The sequence below is a fragment of the Nicotiana tomentosiformis genome, chromosome 10 (genome assembly GCF_000390325.3).
Source record: "Nicotiana tomentosiformis chromosome 10, ASM39032v3, whole genome shotgun sequence".
Classification (NCBI taxonomy): Eukaryota; Viridiplantae; Streptophyta; class Magnoliopsida; order Solanales; family Solanaceae; genus Nicotiana; species Nicotiana tomentosiformis.
In genome coordinates this window covers 33622861-33644762 of record NC_090821.1, presented here as the reverse complement: position 1 = coordinate 33644762, position 21902 = coordinate 33622861, and the positions used below count along the sequence as shown (strand labels likewise).

General features: G+C 41.0%; 1 protein-coding gene across 3 annotated transcripts; it reads right to left on the bottom strand.

Annotated features, from left to right (window-relative positions):
• Positions 1 to 462: 462 nt before the first annotated feature.
• Positions 463 to 11578, bottom strand: LOC117281250 (uncharacterized). Of its 3 annotated transcripts, XM_033661126.2 has the most exons (5): positions 11275 to 11577; positions 9823 to 9846; positions 9626 to 9734; positions 2701 to 2761; positions 463 to 2178 (listed from the first exon to the last, which is right to left on the bottom strand). In XM_033661126.2, the coding sequence occupies exons 1-5, from the start codon at positions 11377 to 11379 to the stop codon at positions 2172 to 2174; spliced, it is 306 nt and encodes a 101-aa protein (XP_033517017.1). In that variant the 5' UTR covers positions 11380 to 11577; the 3' UTR covers positions 463 to 2171. The 3 variants fall into 3 exon arrangements, 2 of the variants coding, with proteins under 2 accessions (XP_033517017.1, XP_033517018.1); XM_033661127.2 differs by lacking the exon at positions 9823 to 9846 and having other exon boundaries at positions 11275 to 11573; XR_004511866.2 differs by lacking the exon at positions 463 to 2178 and having other exon boundaries at positions 2463 to 2761; positions 9823 to 9941; positions 11275 to 11578.
• Positions 11579 to 21902: the final 10324 nt, after the last annotated feature.

Sequence of the window (21902 nt, the reverse complement as noted above, 5' to 3'; positions counted from 1 at the left end):
AACCTTCTCAACACTGATAACGATGCAAGAAACATAAAGATCCATGACCATTCACTCAAATCGACAAGTCACATCTAACGCCACCTAGACACACACCTTGCAAGCTAAACCCGACATGAGAGAATATGACTGAATATTGAAAGAGAATCACATGAGAGAATCATCAAACAAGCCCGACATGCACAAATCCCTATCATTATCATACTACGAATCAATTCCACAAGGGAGAATCAAAACATATAAATTGATCGCAATGATCTCATCCTAATACAACTTCACTACTGCACATAGCCCGGTCCCAATATATCAAATCACACAAAACACGAGGGTCTCACCTGTAACTCTGAATCACAAGAAAAATACACCTCACACCAACCGAGAACTTCCACTAACTCATTTTTGCAAAACAAAATCATAACACGTAATGAACTCCCTATACCGATAGAGCATCTAAATCACAAATTGTAACCAAACCATCCAGAAATCACATTAAAATCTGTTGTAATGTCTAACAGAAATCCACTTCTAGTCTCATAGCTCTCAATAGTGAAAGAAACAAAACGACAAACACGGGCTACCATCATAGAATCTCCCAACAGGGGTAAATACATAAGCAAAGTACAAAATCACCAAACTCACCCATATGTGAAGCAAGATAGGAGGACTCACCTCGATAAGCAGAACCGAATCAAAATAAAGATGATGCTCCTCTATAACAAATCGAAACCATACATGTAATGACACCATCTGTTGCAGCTGCCTCAGCCCTACCATATAAAGCATATCAACGGGTCGGGCCTCCCCCTCTAGGGCGCCCTCTACCCGCATGTCCTCCACCCCTAATTGGCTGTGCGGGTGGAGTAGTAACTGGAATAGGGCCCGTAGCCTGAGTGCTCTGATGAAATTCGCGCCTCCCGAATATGGGACAATCTCTCATGATGTGCCTAGTATCACCACACTCATAACAACCTTTCTACGGGCGTGGCTGCTCGTACTGAGTCCGTGCCGAATAAGTGGAATAACCGATGTAGGAACTCCGTACCGGTGGTGCACTAAAGGATGACTGTCCCACATGAGTACCCTGGCTAACTGGAGCACCACGAGTAGTCTAAAGTGCGGACTGGACTGCCGACTGCCCGAGCCTCTGCCATGATAGATCATAGCTGAAGAGTAGAATCCACTAAACCCTCCAGAACCTCGAGATCTCTTGGTCTCCTTATCCTCCCTCTCCTCACCCCGAATACACTCTAACATCCTGGCAATCTCCACCACCTCCTGATATGGAGTATCAGTCTGCAACTCCCGAGTCATGCAGAATCTAAGATCATAACTGAGCCCCTCACTGAATCTTTGGACTCGCTCTCTGACCGTAGGAACCAAAGTAGGTACATGACAGGATAACTCACTGAACCTGATGGCATACTCTAACACCGTCATGGTACCCTGACGCAGCTTCTCAAACTCTGTACGCCATGCATCCCGGAGGGTCTGGGGAACAAACTCCCTTAAAAACATCTCTGTAAACTAAGCCCAAGTGGGTGGCGCTGCATCGACTGATCTACCCTCCTCATAAACCTGCCACCACTGATACGCTGCTCCTAACACCTGAAATATAGTAAAAGCAACTCCCCTCACCTTTAAGATACACATGGTACGGAGAATACGATGATACTTCTCTAGAAATCCCTGTGCATCCTCGGTAGTTGTGCCACTGAAAGTAGGCTGACTATACGTCTTGAACCTCTTAAGCCTCCTCTGCTCCTCCTTTGATGCCCCTGGCCTGACCTCAGGCTAAACCAGAATAACAGGCTGTACCGACACTACACCCGGATCCTGACCAATGTGAGCCTGTTGCTCTGGAGTACGGGATGGGAATCTGAGCTCCTCCCCTAATCTGTGAAGTAGCTGGTGCAACGGAGATCAATCCCACCTGAGCCAATGTACCAAACATGCTCAGGAACTGCATTAAAGTCTCCTGATGTCCAGGGGTAACAATAGGCGCCTCCGGTGCCTGTCCCCAACCAAAGCTACTGGCGTTTCTTCAACTGCTGCTCTGACAGGTGCTCTAGCTGTGACGTATGCCCTTCCTCGGCCTCTACCTGGACCCCGGTTTCTCGTAGCCCTAGGAGGGGGAACGGGTGTCTGCTTAGCTAATCTGGTAGCACATGTCCTCACCATCTGTAAGAGAATAGAGACAAAATGGCTCAAACTTCGGAATCAACAAATCTGCACGATATAAATGAAAGAAGTGGGATTTTCCTAATAGTTTCGTAGCCTCTTGAAGATAAGTACAAATGTCTCCGTACCGATCCGCAAGACTCTACTAAACTTGCTTGTGACTTGTAAAATCAATGAACCTAGAGCTCTGATACCAACTTATCATGACCCAAAAAACCACCGCATGCGTCGTGATGGCACCTAGTCTCTAAGACTAGGTAAGCCGATTACTAACAATGGTTAAGTGAGTTTTAACAACGATAACTTGACACATAGTTTAATATAAATGTCGAAACAAAAGCAGAATAAGCCTACGCGGCAATAATCATAACAACCTCCCAAGACTGGCAATACAAAGTCACAAACTCTAGCTAAATACATAGAAAGATCTCAAAGATCGAGATACAATACTGTTCAAATAGATGATGACAGTATAATAAAAGGAAAAGACTCTAAGGGACTGCGACGACTAAGCAGCTCTACCTTGAATCATCGCGATCAACAAGCCAACTCTGCCCGAGTCCGATATCTCCAATACCTGGCTCTGCACAAAAATGTGCAGAAGTATAGTATGAGTACACCACAGTCGGTACCCAGTAAGTATCAAGACTAGCCTCGGTGGAGTAATGACGAGGTACAAGTCAAGACACTCACTAGACAAAATAACTTGTGCAGTATAGAAGTATAAAGCTAATAATGGAAAGCAGAAATCAGTAAATGGCAATAAGAATCAACAAGTGGTAAAACAGTAAAGCAATAAGAACACTGTGAAGTATCGTTAAAACTAAATAACGAACACAAAGGACAACCAATTAATCAAGCCGTTCTAACACGAGTTTCACAACGAAATCACTCTATGATACTTTATCTCATAGTCACAAGTCACGGGTTTCACCCACTATCATATACTCACGGCAGCTCGTGCCCACATCTTAAATCATAACCGCACAGACAACTCACGTGCCAATATCTCAATACGCCCGGCATGATCACCGGATCAAATTCACAATCCACCTGGCGTGGTCACAAGCTCATAACCACAATCCGCCCGGCATGATCACAGGCTCACAATCACAATCTGACCGACATGGTCACATGCTCAATAACAACATGAAAACGGATAATACAAGAACACATGGGAATGATCAATAAATGTCAAGTTTCGTACTCCTGAGCTTGTATAAGTGGCATGCTACGGTGTATGCTTGTGCGAGTGTACTACTGCAGCCCAAGTCAATAAGTAATATCAAAGACATCACGTAGCTCATCGAGGCAACAAAACAAGTCACGTAAGGTGTATGCCATACACAAGAAAAAGCACACCATCACATGAAAATCACAAATACAATATTCCCAAGCTATCACACATCATCCCTGACATTTCCACCATTAGCTCTCCGATAGCCACCCATATCACTTTGCCCTAATAATAGCGTTAGCCACCCTTATCTCTCCGATAGCCACCCGCATCACTCCATATATTAGCCATCCTTATCACTCCGCCCACACGATAATATTTCTCACCCTTATCTGTCCGATAGCCACTCGTATCTCTCCGTATAATAGCCACCCTTATCACTCCATACATTCAACAACAGTGAGATGCCACCCTTATGCCCCGCATAACAACAACGATGAAATGTCACCCTTATCCTCCGCATAACACAACCAAACCACACAATAATTCACAAATGCTAACATCACAACATCACGACGTATCAACTCGTAACACAAGTGCCCATAGGTCACAACCTCTCCAAGGATCCAACAATATCAATATTTTCACAACAAATAGCCCACGGTTCAAACATAATGTGTATAAAATCTCAATAATAACAAACTGAACGGGAAAGTAACTCACACGGAACAACACCCCCTTTTAAGCACAACTTCAATTTAAAATAGATTAATGACTTTCGATAACCTCATTTCTGATTAATTATTTAAGGATTAACACGATAGTGAAAGTATTTTCATGAAATGGCAAACTCTGGATTCTAGTGCATGAATTAGGCTAACAATGAAAGAGAGATGGCACGAACTAGTACTACGTCTAAATGCATGAGAATAACCCGACAACAAAAGGATATCATGTACAACAATTTCAACTAAGAGTAATTCAACAATAAAAGAGATCGCATGATGATAAAAGTGGTAACAACTTTAAATAAAGCATATAAGAGCAAACCCAACAAGTAAAGGATGTGACATATAACGACAACTTCAAATAAAGCATGTGATAGTAGACATGGCGAATAAAAGACATAACATGTACTAACAATTTCAAATAAATACATGAAAGGAGCCTAAGAGTCTAAACCGGTTAATATTCACAAATAAGCCCGAGTATGTACTCGTCACCTCGCGTACATGGCTTTCAAATAACACAATTAGCACAAAGACTCAAATTCTAAGGGGTAGTTCCCCCATACAAAATTAGACAAGATACTTACCTCAAAGAAGCTAAACCGATACTTTAAAATGACCTTCTCGTGTGACCTCTGAATGGCTCAAATCTAGCTAAAATAACTAATATCATAAATAAAAACTATAGGAAATAATTTCGAAATAATAAAGTTTCGATCTTTAATTAATATTAAAAAGTCAACCCAAAAAGTCAACAACGGGCCAGCACCATGGAGCCCGACAAAATTCACAAAATCCGAACATCCATTTTAATACGAGTCCAACCATACCAAAATTATCAAATTCCGACATCAAATCGGCCTTCAAATCCTCATTTTAATTTTTTGAAAGTTTGTACAAAAAATCTCATTTTTTTCCCATTCAAATCACTAATTAAATGTTAAAAACAAAGATGGAATCGCGAAATATAATCACATCCGGATAAAGAACACTTACTCCAATCCAACACGTGAAGAACCCCTCCAAAATCGCTCAAAAACTGAGGTCTACAACTCAAGATATGATAAAAATAGCAAACCCTCGAATTGTAACCTTTCTGCCTAGCACTTCCGCTTTTGTGGACTCACAGTCGCATATGCGAAGCCGCACCTGCGGAATATTTATCGCAGATGCGCAAACAACAAAACTCACAACTGGCCGCACCTGCGTCCAAGACACCGCATCTACGATGTCGCTTCTGCGAACCAAGAAGAGCGCTTGCGCAGTCACTTTTGCGACAAATACTCTGCATCTGCGAAGACTTCCAACCCAGCTCATATTCGCACCTGTGCGTACCAACTCATGCTTGTGTAGCCACATCTGCGGGAATGATATCGCAGATGCTCAAAACCCCAACTCCCAATTATCTCGCTTCTGCGCCCCTTTTCCTCCGCACCTACACCCAGTGGTCTGCATGTGCGACCTCACCAGATCTTGCCCTCAACCAGCTTCTCTCAACATGATCCAAATGATCAGAAACCTGTCTGAAACACCCCGGGACCCCGTCCGAACATACCAACAAGTGCCATAACATAACGTGGACCTGCTCGAGGCCTCATATCATATTAAACAACATCAAAATAACGAATCGCACCTCAAATCGAACTTAATGAACTTTCAACTTCTATAACTCGCGCCGAAACATATCAAACCAACCCGGAATGACGTCAAATTTTGCATGCATGTTCCAAATGATACAACATAGCTATACCAACTCCTGTAACCGAAATTCGAACCCGATATCAACAAGGTAAACTCCGTCAAACCTCTCAATCTTTCAAACCTTCAACTTTCTAATTTTTGCCAAAATGCATCAAACCAACCTACGGACCTCCGAATCCAAATCCGGACATACGCCTAAGTCAAAAAATACCATACGAAACTATTGTAATCATCAAACCACCATTCCAGAGTCGTCTATACAAAAGTCAAATTCTGATCAACTCTTTTCACTTAAACTTCTAAAACAAGAATTATTCTCCCAAATCAATCCCGAATCATCCGAAATCCGAACTCGACCACACACAAGTCATAATACACAATACGAAACTACTCGAGACCTTAAACCACCGAACGAAATGTTGATTCTCAAAACGACCGGTCGGATCATAACATATCCTAAACGCATAGAGTTCCTCTTACTGAAGACAAGGACAGGGTAAAAAAAACAACGAACTGATGTCAATGGAGAAGTGTAAGATTATCTTACTCGCCAGCTTTATCAAAATAGAACTGTATGTCTACTTCACATCCCTCAGAAAGAAAGGAAAGCTGATAGAAAATTTGCAAAAGAAGAAACAAAAAAGAAGGTTCAGCAAACATTACAAAGACCTCCATAAAACACAAGCACTATTTTACAGCAACAAAATTGTGATTAAATGTCATCAATGAAATAAATAAAAAAAAATTGTGAAAGCTCAACTCAAAGACTGCTAATAAGTGCTCAGGAAAGTTTAAAACAGAAAATGTTGAAAACTATTACAAATAAAAATATTAAGCATTACTTCCAGGAGATTAATATATAACAAACGTAAGCATAACACTTCCAGGAGATTAAAATATGACAAACTACATAGTCGCAATATTCCAATGATACTCCTTTAAGAATCTGGAAAAAAAAGTACGTAACATCTATTATTTTTAAGTTGTTTCAAATTTCATACTTGGAAAACCCAGGTTCCTTAAGATGCATCCCTAAAGATATAAGAGATTTTATACTAGAAAAGCCAAACTATTGTTTACTTTTGAGATTATCTTGCTAAATTTCCATATCAATTTCCACATTAATTTTACAATTATTTTGTAATTATCTTTTTAGATTCTTATGATATGTCAAATTTATCTATTAGATTATACTTGAACTTTTCATTTATTACATCTTATTCATTGTTATTATAACTTGCTTTAGTTTGTAATTATCTTTATCATTTACAGCTTGTTTGGATGGTTGTTACGTATCGTTTCATAATGTATCGTATCGTATTGTATTGTATTGTACTGTATCATTTGATAAATATAATGTTTGGATAGATTGTGTCGTTTGCTATCGTTTCATGATATCACACACCAGCAATATAAAAAATAAACTTACAATATTATAAAGAAAAATTATGACACAAGGTAAAATTACTATATAAAAAAGTAGGGTAAATGATAAAATAAAATTATTTAATAATAATGAAGGGTGAGATTGAGATAAAAAGACAAGGTAACGACGCGACCACACCAAATCGGTCGTTACATAAAGTGACACATTTTGTCGTTATGTAACGACGGATTTAACGATACGATACAATAAAATTTAAGTAACAATCAAAACAAACATTGTATTTAAAGTAACAATACGATACAATAAAATGAGTAACAACCATCCAAACAAGCTGTTAATTAGATTAGTCTTAATTATCTTATGAGTTTTACCTTGTTCAGTGTTTCCTCTCTATAATAGGATCTGAAAACTACTGATCTTTTTATTATATATCTCTCTCTCACCTCTCCAATAAATTCCCCTCCGTATCTTTTCTTTACCTTTCTCCTATCTCTTTTTGGTACTACGTCGATCTTTGTATAGGAGCATAAATTCTAATTCATCGCGTCACACTCTTAATATCCATACTTGTGAACATAATCATCACGCTCTCCTCTAACAAATAACCCTATCCTCAGCATTCAACTGAAACTTGTTTTTGTCAAAGGCTCATTTAAGGCGTGCCTAAGCCCTGAAGACTAGAAAAGCTCAAGGACGGTGTTTCGCTTCGCTTAAGCTACACTTCAGTGTAGGGAATTCACTAACGCGTGAGCACTCATTGCCCATGAGTTCTATCTTGAATGGAGTATTACTAAACAACAAATATAATCGGCAAATAAGTGTATTAGTTGTTGACGAAAATATTAAGAATGAATTTATTACTTTTTCTGAAATTACTTATATATTTTTATTTTTGTCCTTCATTGCTCCTTTTTTACTAAAGCCCACACTTAAGTTGCGTTTTGCGCTTAAAGCTCCAATAGACCTAGAGCGCTTTTTAGAGCTTTTTGCCTTTAACAACACTGGTTTCACGACATCCGTGCAACAATGGTAGGGAGGTTATCTCGACTATCACTCTCAATTATTTTGAAATTTTGGAAGTTGGAGACAATTTAAGGTTCTGCAAGACAGTAACGATTTGACCACCTTGAGGAACTTGTCTTTCTGCTCAATACTGAGTTAATGTAAGGTGATTCACTAATTTTTTTCCCATACATAAACATGAAAACCATCCAAAAGGAAACCCTTCTCAAAAAGAACCCACAAAAACTATCACTCAGTGAAAGGATCAACAGCCAAGATAATACTATCATTCTGTTCGATTTATTCTAATTATTGATTACAGTGGGTCGAGTTTTCGTCCACCAAGACAGCATGATGCAGCTTCTAAAAAGAGATATTTTATATCAGACTGTAGATTTTTTCAGATTAGTTTATATTTATTTAGTTTTTATTCTTTAACCAGATTATGATTAGATAAATATATTTTATCCCGCAGTATTATTACAAAATTTAGTTTGATTGTACCGTTGTCCTTTTGTTCAATATTGAATCTCAGTTCTCTTAAGAGTTCTACTTTGTTCCTGTTCCCTAATTTATAAATAGGAACATTATTATTTTTTATGAGGTAAAGTTTATAAATAGGAACATAGTGTATATTGTGCTAATGAATATAATAGTCTAAGAACCATTGGTTGGTTTTTGAACTCGAAGGGGGTTCGACGTGAGCTTGTTTTAGATCAATTACCACATTGGAATAGGAGGGGAATGTTAGGGGCCTAAAAGGACGAGCTGGGAATTCAATTTTTGAGGGGTCTTTTAGATTATAACCAAATGGACAATCCCAAAGGTTAGACCAGAGCTGATAATACCTTGGCAATTAGGCATGGGCCGTTATTCAGAGACCATACCTCGTAACAGCCTACAGGTTGCTAATCATTGAATTCGAAAGGAGGTTCACTATGATACTTTCCTTAGGCAAATCCCATATCTGAGTAGGAAGGGAAAGTTAGAGGCCATAAAAGGCGTCAATGGATTTCAATTGTTGAAGCGCCTTTTGGACTAAAGCCCAAGGGTACAAAAATGTGAGGCCCCAAAGGTTTGGCCAGAGCGGACAATACCTTAGCAGTTCGATATGAGCCGTTATGTTGTCCCTCTTAGCTTTCTTTCTTAGTTTCTCTCCGTTCTGACGTTTCGTTTACCTTTCTATCTTCTCCCTTTTGGTACTATATCACCCTGTGACCAAAATGTGAAGAAAAAGCATAGAAGACAAAAATGTGACCATTGATTCATGAGAATCATAGCAACATTTACCAGACCTTTGACACTAGAGTATCTACATGGTCCATCCATCAAATTAAAGATGCTTTGTCCTAATCTATAGCTCCTAACTAGAGAATGTATTTTCCTTCTATTTGGTTAAATCCCGAAAAAGTTGGAAAAAAATAAAAAGAAATACTATAGAGAAAGTCTTACCATTATGGCAGTTCAATGTCCACTGCACCTTTGATGCATCAGGATTAGACAATGACACACTCAAATGATCAATACTAGCAATTGGTGTTCTTAAAACAGAACAAATGGCCTGCAAAAATCAGGGTAAGTAAAAATTCGGCAGCCCGGTAACCAGCACATTTTAGACTATGCAGCATTGCATTGCTAAAAGCATATACCTTCAAGAGCACACAACATTGCACCTGTGGACCCAAGACGGCGTAGACATAAAAAAATCAGTTTCAAATGTCTTTTATTGATAGGCAGATCTTGAGGAGTTGAGAGTGTGACATGTGAGCTGCCAAAAATAAAGAGACAATGAACTGGGAACTTTAATTTCACATCCATTTTGATGGTTTCCGATTTAACAAGATGAAACCAATTTGCCCCAGTGTTATCCAAGGCGAAAAACGCAAAAAAACTCTAAGGTTTGCCGAGATTTTAAGCGCAAAGCGCAAATAAAGTGTGGCCTTTAATGAAGAAAGGCATAAATAGAAAAATATATAAAAATATATATGTGCAGTCTAAGAGGAATAATTATTTATAAGCATGAGTAACAAATATGAGGACAAAGAAACTAAAAGAAAAATAACAATATAGTGAAATATCAATTGTTTAGTGTCGCCTCTTCAGAAGTACGCTCATTGGTAAGGAAAGTATGCCTTAGAGCCTTGATGATGACACTGAAGCCTCAACATGCTTTGCGCCTCGCTTCAAGGCTTAAACTCACTTAAAGCGCGCCTTTGACAACACTGATTTGCCCCTTGTCAAATAATGTTCAATCATCTCCTCTTATTAAAATTTCAAAGGGTTAGGGACCTTGTTATATCAGATATAACAACAACTACTACGCCTCAATCCCAAAGAAATTGGGGTGGGCAATATGAATTCTCATTTCTTTCATTTAGCTTAAATCATATCATCATTACCTTGTTATATCAGAAAATGATGTAATTTATTGTAAATTGACAAATATCTTAATTTCGAAGGGGGTTAGCTCAATTATCAAGAGTCTGATCCTAAATATGGAACCCAACATTATATATCCTAGGTACAAATCGGGACAAATATTTGCTCCCCTGTAGAAGTTTGTAACTCTATTATTGTATTACTACCAACAACAACAACAACTCTCTGCGCTAGGTCTTTATGACCAGGCTTGGAGGTGGGAATATACTTATGTGATTTAGGCGAAACCAAGCAATTTAAAGTGTGAATACATATGATTTAAGTTGTACAAGTTTATATACAAGATCTTACATTCATTTGCTCGGTGCAAAAAATGGGCACAAATAAGTTTTTTTCATGGGACAACGGTTTTCATGCTTGGATATTGCATCAATCAAGGTCCAACTTTCGTTTATTTTAGTTTATGCCTCATATGCCCACAACATAACCTGAAGCTTCTTTATACAAATTCGTTAATAACAAAACCCTAATTACTATAAGAGCACGAAGTTATGGAGCCAAATCAATCCCAAAATTACATTCATATACTTTTAGTTCTTCAGCTAAATTATTACAGAGCACCAAACACTAAGGGACTATCAAGGAAATTATAAAGTTATGATCAATTAGTTGATTCTAATGCTCTGAAAAGAAATAAATAAATAAACCAAAGTAGTGTTCACCTGAGGAGGAGAGGTTTGAATGACGAGCTCATTGCCAATGCGTGCGAGGCACGTGATGGATCGGCCGAATGTCTTCAGTGCATTCCCACTGAGTGTGAACTCCATTTCTTCTTCTAGTTTCTACTATTCGCTGCAGATTTTGGGGGCAACCCTTCTCCAAAGAAATGGGGATTCGGTGGCGGGAAAGGAAATTTGGTAAACCCCCAAAATAGGCTTTTAATCACAATGATAATTATTATTGGTAGGGTTATAATGATTCGCATCCCCAAAAATCAAACTCATTCTCCGACTTTAAACAGTAATATTTTTCTCCCCTAGACAATATTTCCAATCCCCTCTCTATATAATATTATAAATGATATTTTGTTCTTTTTACCTAAGTGATTTGCTTATAATGTTTTTGTATTTTCATTACAAGTTATAATTTAAGTTTATTAAAATTATAAATAAAATCATCTTTTTACAAACTTATTACTACACGAAAATGGTAGGGTAAAATTGCTGGTATGTGACCAGGAGGTCACGGGTTCGAACCGTAAAAATAGCCTCTTGCAAAAATGCAGGGTAAGGCTATAAATAATAGACCCTTGTGGTCCGACGCTTCTCCGACCCTGGGCAGAGCGGGAGCTTAGTGCACCGAGCTGTCCATTACTAATACTAAGCAAAAATGGCCCGCGCCAGCACGAGCCCAGTATTGCGAAACTTAAAACTAATTGTTTTTATCAACTTAGTTTTAAAATAAATTTGTAGATAATAAAAATTAATGCATCTCGGTTAGTATCAAATCAGATATAAATATTGCAAGATAATGATATACAAACTGTCCCAAACAAATGTATAGGTTTGACAGATTTTAAAACAAAATAGAATAGTCTAATTTAGTGACATCAATTGTGGCTTAGGATATTTGACGACCTCTCTCCCATTTCATAAGCTCCATAAAACAATATCAAATGGTATGGCTATCAAAGTCTTCTTTCCATTCTTATGCTGGTGTGTCTTTCCTGATTGCAAATTACAACCTTCCTTGGTTGCAAGTTAAAACTGCCGTTTTCGACAATAAATATTTGGGATAAACAAAAGGTAAGATACTTCAGATCTACGTCTCAAGTAAGAACCTCATTAGGAAATCTCTTATATTTTAGATGAGCATGAACTGGGGCCAACTCATGTATGTCTTATATTATAGGCCTTGCAGTTAAGGCATTTATGTGCTAGAATATGGAAGTTAAAACGTGATCTTTTCTGCAGTTATTTCAATTGCTATAATTCTAAATGATATTCACAGATATTCATATGTAAAATAAGAATATCCTTTGGAAAAAATTTATAAAAGTGGTACGACTTTTCCTTACCACCTGGTTTTTATAAATTTAGGCATGGGTGTTGAAGACACCTATAATTAGTGTGGTAAACTACACATAAACATTTTGAGAACAATCTCACACTAGGTTGCCATTTGTGTACCTATTGGTCTAGTGTTTCCCAGCCACATGGCATATTGCAATAGGATCTCGAGCAACCAGTGTACATGCATAGCCACCATGTCACAACAAAAGAGGCCGTTACTAAAAGATAGAAAATGGTTCTATAAGGAATCAATTTCCTTAAAAGTAAAACGTGATAAACAGACGCTTAATGAAGTAACATTCATCTGCACCATTTTCCATATGCATCTTTTAACATTAAGGAAGGACATTAGATTTATCGTCTGTAACGACCCGATCGGTCGTTTTGAGAATTGTAGCCCCGTTCCCTATTTACTGTTCATTCCCTGCTTAATTGTTGTTATGTGACTTGCCGCGGTAGCTGGTTCGGGTCTGGAGAGGTTTCAGAATGAGATGAAACCCTTAGTCTCAAGGGTTGAAAGCTTAAGTTGAAAAGGTTGACCGGATATTGACTTATGTGTAAACGACTCTGGAATGAAGTTTTGATGGTTCCATTAGCTCCGTTGGATGATTTTCGACTCAGGAGTGTGTCCGGATTGTGAATTAGAGGTCTGTAGTTGAATTAGGCTTGAAATGGCGAAAGTTGAAAATTTTGGAGTTTGATCGAAAGTGGACTTTATGGTTACTGTCGGGAGTTGGAGTAGGTCCATGGTGTCATTTGTGACTTGTGTGCAAAATTTGAGGTCAATCGGACGTGATTTGATAGGTTTCGACAGCGGATGTAGAAGTTGAAATTTTAAAAGTTCATTAGGCTTGAATCGATGTGCAATTCGTGATTTTAGCGTTGTTTGATGTGATTTGAAGGCTCGACTAAGTTCGTATCGTATTTTAGGACTTGCTGGTATTGATTGAGGTCCCGGGGGCCTCGGGTGGAGTTCACACGATTATCAGATCGAATTTGGAGTTTGAGAGATTGCTGAAGCACCAGGTCTGGTGCAATCACACCTGCGAAGGTTTTGATCGTAGGTGTGAAGCCGCATGTGCACACCAACCATTGTAGAAGCGGCCAGGAGTAGAGCTGGGCAGTGCTCGCAGGTGCGAAGAATATTCCCGCACCTGCGAGGTCGCAGGTGCGAAGTGATGAACGCAGAAGTGGAAATGGGAAAGGGAGCTGGCTCCGCAGAAGCGGCAGTGTGCTCGTAGAAGTGAGTCCACATGTGCGGAATTTTGGTCCGCATGAGTGAAGCCAATCGCAGGAGCGGATGCTTTGGTCTCGCCCGTGAAGCCGCAGGTGCGGGTAAGTTGTCGCAGAAGCGAGAAAGCCTAGACATAATATAAAAGTTAGGTTTTGAGGGTTTTATCATTTCTTGACTTTGCAAACTCGGATATGGCCGATTTTTGAGAGGTATTTCGAAGGGATTCTTGAGGTAAGTCACTTGTGGTTAAATTTATTCAATAATTATGTTTCTCCATTGAATTTACCACCTAGATTGTGTAGTTTTGAGGTGTAATTTTGGGACTTTGAGGCTAGAGATTTGGAGAGTTTAAATTGGAAATTTGGGCGACGATTTGGTATCGGATTTTGATAAATTTGGTATGGTTGGACTCGTGGTTGAATGGGCTTCTGGATTTTATGACTTTTGTTGGATTCCGAGACGTGGGCCTAGGGGCCGACTTTTGAGTTGAATTTTTGACTTTTAATTAAGAACTTAGTAATTTCCTATGGAATTGATTCCTTTAGCTCGTGTTGATTGTATCGAACTGTTTGTGGCTTGATTTGAGGCATTTGGAGGCTGTTTCGCGAGGTAAGGGCTTGTTGGAGTAGGGATTTACACGGTTTGAGATAAGTAACACTTCTAAACTTGATTCTGAGGGTATGAAACCCCGAATTACATGTTATGTGATTGGTGTTGAGGTGACGCACATGCTAGGTGACGGGCGTGTGGGCGTGCATGTCACGACCCGAAATTTTCCATCCGACGGGACCGTGATGGCACCTTACATTTCACTTGCTAGGCAAGCCAACGTTAGAGAATTATTAAACCAATTCCTTATTCCCATTCAGTAAATAACAATAATTAACTAAGATGAAATATAATAAGTGTGAAATATTATAAAACTATATTAATTACTACCACCCGGATGTGGAGTCACAATTCACGAGCATTCTAGAATTTAATACAAGTAATAGTCCGAAAGAAATATAATTATCTGAATGAAAGAAAATAGTAGGACATAAAAGATAGATGGGGACTTCAAGGTCTGTGAATGCCGACAGATCTACCTTGAGTCTCCGGACAACGAACCAATAGCAAAATCTCGATCAACCTGAGCCGGTACCAAAATCTCGATCAACCTGAGCCGGTACCAAAATCTGCACAGAAAGTGCAGAGTGCAGCATCAGTACAACTGACCCCATGTACTGGTAAGTGTCGAGCCTAACCTCGGCGAAGTAGTGACGAGGCTAGGACAAGACACCCACATATAACCTGAACAATATAATCATGCTAGTGGCAACAATAGTAAATAAAGAAATAACGCAGAAATAATGGGAAGGGGACATACAGTGGGAGAATACAATATAAAGAGTGAGAATAATAAAAAGACAGAATTAAATCGAAAATCCTTAAACGAATTGAGCAAATAAAACAGCAAAGGAAAACTGCACGGTATCACCCTTTGTGGTTTTACTCTCAACCTCACCAAATAAATAAATAGAACAACACGGCATCACCCTTCGTGCATTAAACCTCTCATAATATACACGGCATCACCCTTCGTGCTTTATCACTCACAAATTATGGTACGGCATCACCTTTCGTGCATTAACACTCACATATCACGGCATGACATCACCCTTCATGCTTTACACTCTTCCTCACAATATAAATAATGCATGCACGGCATCACCCTTCGTGCTTTACACTCCTCCTCATAAATCACAGAATCAATAACAACAGATAGATAGGAGTATCACAAAGAAACCAGTATTTTACCCATAATCAATAGCACAATGTAACCTCAACCTTGAATCAATATTCGAAAGTTACCAAATCTCAGTGAAACTAGATATAAGTCACCCAATATTTCAAATAACCCGCTAAGCATGGATAGTAGAATTTAAGGCTACAAAATAGACAAGAATAGAATTTCACTCGCAAGCTATGACTCGACAACGATGTATAGATGCTCGTCACCTCACCTATACATCTTATTTAACAACCAAACACGTAGCAAATAAACACATAATTCCTATTCCCTCAAGCCAAAGTTAGACACGACACTTACCTCGATTCGCAGGCCACTCACTGCTCAAGTACCGCTTTTCCCTTAGAATTCACCTCCAACTCACTCATATCTAGTCACAAATAGCTTAATACCATCAATTATCGCTAAATGAATCAACTTTAATGAAGAATTGCAGATTTCCCAAATTTTCTCAAAAAAGTCAAAAATCGACCCCGGGGCCGCTTGGTCCAAACTCGAGGTTCGGACCAAACTCCATTTACCCATTCACCCTCGAGCCCGAATATGTTATTAGTTCCGGAATCCGACCCCAAATCGAAGTCTAAATTCTCAAATTTATAAAATCCCCAATTCTCCTAAAATCCCTAATTTTTACCCTTAAAGAACAAGATTTAGGCCTAAAAATCTAGTGGGTGTTGATGGAAATTGAAAGGAATGAGTTTAAGAACACGAACATATGATTTGGTGTTGAATTCCCACTTCAAAAATTGCCCAAGGTTGAGTTCAAGTGAAGAAAATGTGAAATTTTGAACAAATCCCGTCTTTGAAGTCTGTTTTAAAACACTCGACAGGCCTTCATCGCATTCGCGAGAGGCCTGTCGCGATCGCGATGCACAGCGGCCTAAGGCCTTCGCGTTCGCGAGTCTTTCTACGCGTTCGCATAAGGCAGCTCCCTCCAAGCCTTCAAGTTCGTGACCCAATGGACGCATTCGCGTAGAAGAACATGACCCCCTTCCCCCAGGTCACTTAAACTATCGTATTTGCGATAGACTGATTGCGTTCGTGAAGGGTACCACCCCCAATGCTTCGCGTTCGCGACCAGTCCTTCACGTTCGCGAAGAAGAAAATTCCCCTACCCCCATTTTACCTTTCGCGTTCACGACACTACCTACGCGAACATGAAGAAGGGAACACCAGAACAGCTGCTGCAACAAAATCTCAGATTTTCTAAGTGCAAATCACCACGTAGCCTATCCGAAACTCACCTGAGCCCCCGGGGCTCCAAACCAAGCATGCACTCAAGTCTAACAACATCATACGGACTTGTTCATGCGCTCAAATCACCAAAATAACATCTAACACTATAGATTTAGCATCAAAATCAATGAAATTCCCGAGAACACTTAACGTTACTATTTTCACAACCGAAGGTCCGAATCACATCATTTAAACTTCGTTTCTCACCAAATTTCACAGACATAGTTCAGATATTATAACGGACCTGTACCGGGCTCCAGAACCAAAATACGGGCTCGATACCATCAAAATCAAGCATTAAGCATATACTTTAAAACCATTAATTTTCTAAAATTCTATTTTAGTCTAAAATTCATTTCTCGGGCTATGGTCCTCGGAATTCGATTCCGGGCATATGCCCAAATCCCATATTTTATTACGGATCCACCGGGACCATTGGAATGCGGGTCCAGGTCCGTTTACACAAAATGTTGACCAAAGTCAACTAAAAATCACTTTTAAATTCCAAAAATTATTATTTCTCCTATCTTCCACATAAAGTCTTTCCGGAATTACGCTCGGACTGCGCATGCAAATCGAGGAGGATAAATATAAGATTTTTAAGGCTAACGAGTGTGGAATTAAGTCCTAAAATACAAGATGACCCTTTGGGTCATCATAATCTTCACCTCTAAAACAAACATTCGTTCTCGAACGAACATAGAAAAGTACCTGAACTGGCCAACAAGTGGGGATATCTACTCCGCATGTCCGGCTCGGACTCCCAAGTAGCTACCTCAACAGGCTGACCTCTCCACTGTAGTCGAACTGAAGGATAACTCTTCGACCTCAGCTGTCGAACCTGCCGGTCTAGAATGGCTACCGGCTCCTCCTCATAAGTCAAATCCTTGTCCAACTGGACAGAGCTGAAATCTAATACGTGGGACGGGTCACCATGATACTTCCGGAGCATGGACACATGAAATACTTGATGAACTGATGAGAACCCTGGGGGCAACGCAAGTCTATAAGCCACCTCCCCACTCTCTCGAGAATCTCAAATGGCCCGATATACCTAGGGCTAAACTTGCCCTTCTTCCCAAACCTCATGACACTCTTCATGGGCGATACCCGAAGCAATACTCTCTCCCCGACCATGAATGCCACATCACGAACTCTACGGTCGGCATAACTCTTCTGCCTGGACTGAGCTAAACGAAGTCGATCCTGTATAATCTTGACCTTGTCCAAGGCCTCCTGTACTTAATCTGTACCCAACAACCGAGCCTTCCCCGGCTCAAACCACCCAACTGGCGACCTGCACCATCTACCATATAATGCCTCATAGGGAGCTATCTGAATGCTCAACTGGTAGCTATTATTGTAGGCAAACTCTGCAAGGGGCAAGAACTGATCCCACGATCCTCCTAAATCTATGACACAAGCACGGAGCATATCCTCCAAGATCTGAATAGTATGCTCGGACTTCCCGTCCGTCTGAGGATGGAATGTTGTGCTCAACTCAACCCGCATACCCAACTCACACTGTATTGCCCTCCAAAAGTGCGAGGTAAACTGTGTACCTCGATCAGAAATGATAGACACGGGCACACCGTGAAGACGGACGATCTCTCGAATATAAATCTCTGCTAATCGCTCTAAGGAATAGGTAACTGCCACATGAATGAAGTGCGCTGACTTAATCAGCCTATCCACAATAACCCATATAGCATCGAACTTCCTCTGAGTCCGTCGGAGTCCAACAACAAAGTCCACAGTGATACGCTCCCACTTCCACTCAGGAATCTCCATCTGCTGAAGTAAACCACCGGGTCTCTGATGCTCATATTTCACCTGCTGACAATTCAAGCACCGAGCCATGTAAGCAGCTATATCTTTCTTCATCCTCTTCCACCAATAATGTTGCCGCAGGTCCTGGTACATCTTGGCAGCGCCCGTGTGAATAGAATACCGAGAACTGTGAGCCTCCTCAAGGATCAACTCATGAAGCCCATCAACGTTAGGCACATACACACGACCCTGCATCCTCAAAACGCCGTTATCTCAAATGGTAACTTGCTTGGCACCACCGTGCCGAACTGTGTCCCTAAGGACCATCAAGTGAGGGTCATCATACTGCCGATCTCTGATACGCTCAAACAAGGAAGACCGAGCAACTGTATATGCTAGAACACGGCTGGGCTCTAAAATATCCAACCTCACAAACTGATTGGCCAAAGTCTGAATATCTGAAGCTAGCGGTCTCTCACCGACTGGAATGAATGCAAGGCTGCCCATACTCACTACTTTTCTACTCAATGCATCGTCCACCACATTGGCCTTTCCCGGATGGTACAATATAGTGATATCATAGTCTTTCAATAGCTCTAACCATCTCTTCTGCCTCAAATTGAGATCCTTCTGCTTGAACAGATACTGAAGGCTGCGATGATCCGTGAAAACCTCACACGACACGCCATAAAGATAGTGCCTCCAAATCTTTAGCGCGTGAACAATGGCTGCCAACTCTAAGTCATGGACAGGGTAAACTTTCTCATGAACCTTCAACTGACGAGACGCATATGCAATCACCATGCCCTCCTGCATCAATACTACTCCGAGCCCAACACGGGAGGCATCACAATATACCGTGTAAGATCCTAACCCTAATGGTAATACCAACACCGGTGCTGAAGTCAAGGCTGTCTTGAGCTTCTGAAAGTTTGCCTCACACTCGTCCGACCATCTGAATGGGGCACCCTTCTAGGTCAACCTAGTCATCGGGGCTGCTATAGATGAAAACCCCTTCACAAACCGACGGTAATAACCCGCCAAACCCAAGATGCTCCTGATCTCCGTGGCTGAAGTGGGTCTAGGCCAGTTGTTGACTGCCTCAATCTTCTTAGGATCCACCTGAATACCCTCTGCTGATACGACGTGACCCAAGAAAGCAACTGAATCCAACCAAAACTCGCACTTCAAAAATTTAGCATACAATTGACTGTCCCTCAGAGTCTGGAGCACTATCTGGAGGTGCTGCTCATGCTCCTCCCGACTGCGGGAGTATACCAAGATGTCATCAATAAGCACAATCACAAATGAATCTAGGTAAGGCTTGAACACTCGGTTCATCAAGTCCATAAATGCTGCTAGGGCATTGGTCAACCCAAAGGACATCACCAGAAACTCATAGTGCCCATACCGCGTTCGAAAAGTTATCTTAGGGACATCGGATGTCCTAATCCTCAACTGATGGTAGCCAGATCTCAAATCAATCTTTGAAAATACATTGGCGCCCTGAAGTTGATCAAACAAATCATCAATCCTCGGCAACGGATACTTGTTCTTGATAGTGACTTTGTTCAACTGCCGATAATCTATACACATCCTCATAGATCCATCCTTCATCTTCACGAACAAAACTAGCGCACCCCAGGGCGATACACTAGGTCTAATAAAGCCCTTGTAAAGCAAATCTTGCAACTGTTCCTTCAATTCTTTTAACTCTGGTGGGGCCATGCGGTATGGCAGAATGGAAATGGGCTGAGTGCTCGGAGCCAAATCAATGCAGAAATCAATATCCCTGTCGGGTGGCATCCCCGGTAGGTCTGCAGGAAACACCTCTAAAAAATCACGAACAATTGGCACGGAATCCATGGAAGGAACCTCCGTACTAGAATCACGGACATAAGCCAAATAAGCTAGATACCCCTTCTCAACCATATGCCGAGCCTTCACATAAGAGATAACCCTGCAGGTAGAATGGCCAAGAGTCCCTTTCCACTCTAATCGAGGCAATCCCTGCAAGGCTAAGGTCACCGTCTTGGCGTGATAGTCTAATATAGCATGATAAGGTGAGAGCCAATCCATACCCAGTATGATATCAAAATCAACCAGGTCGAGAAGTAGAAGATCTACACGAGTCTCAAGACTCCCAATGGTGACCACACATGAACGATAAATACGGTCTACAACAATAGAATCCCCCACTGGCATGGACACATACACAGGAGCACTCAAAGAATCACGGGGCACAACCAAATAGGATGACACATAGGAGTAAGTAGATCCCGGGTCAAATAGAACTGAAGCATCTCTACTGCAAACTGAAACAATACCTGTGATAACAGCGTCAGATGACTCAGCCTCAGGCCTAGCTGGGAAATCTTAACACCGGGACTGGGCCCCACCACCCTGAACTACGTCCCTAGGACGGCCTCTAACTGGCTGGTCTCTACCTCTAATGACCTGACCTCCACCTCTAAGAGTCTGGCCTCTACCTCTGGCTCCCTGACCCCTGCCTCTGGCTAGCTGAGCAGGTGGTTTAGCAACTGGTGACGGAACCATGGCACGAGAACTCTAATGCTGTGAGCTACCCGTTACTCGAGGGCAAAATCTAGCAATGTGTCTTGGATCACCACAAGTATAACATAACCTTGGCTGCTGTGACTGCTGACCCTGAAGCTGACCCTGTTGACCTGAATAATCACCCTGATAACTCTGGAGTGGAGATGCACTAATAGGAGTTGGTAGTGCACTGTAGGCTAGCTGGTCGGAATAATGCACCTGAGGGACACGACCACCTGAGGCACCGTGGGATGCCTGGAGTGCTGAATGAAACGGCATGGGAGGATGGCCTCTACCAAAAGTACTCCTGCCTCTAGATGAGGCACCGCTGAACTCACCAGAATAATGAGGTCTCTTGTCAGACCCCTAACCTCCCTGAGTAAGAACCATTTCGGATCGTCTGGCGACATTAGCAGCCTCTTGAAATGAAATCTCACTCCCAGTCTCCTTAGCCATCTGCAATCTGATAGGCTGAGCAAGTCCATCAATAAACCTCCTCACCCTCTCTCTCTCTCGGTGGGAAGCAGAAGAATAGCATGATGGGGCCAAATCCACAAAACGGGTCTCATACTGAGTAACAATCATACTGCCCTATTGGAGACGCTCAAACTGACGACGACGCTCCTCTCTCAATATGATAGGCAGAAAATTCTCTATGAAGAGCTGAGAGAATTGGTCCCAAGTAAGAGC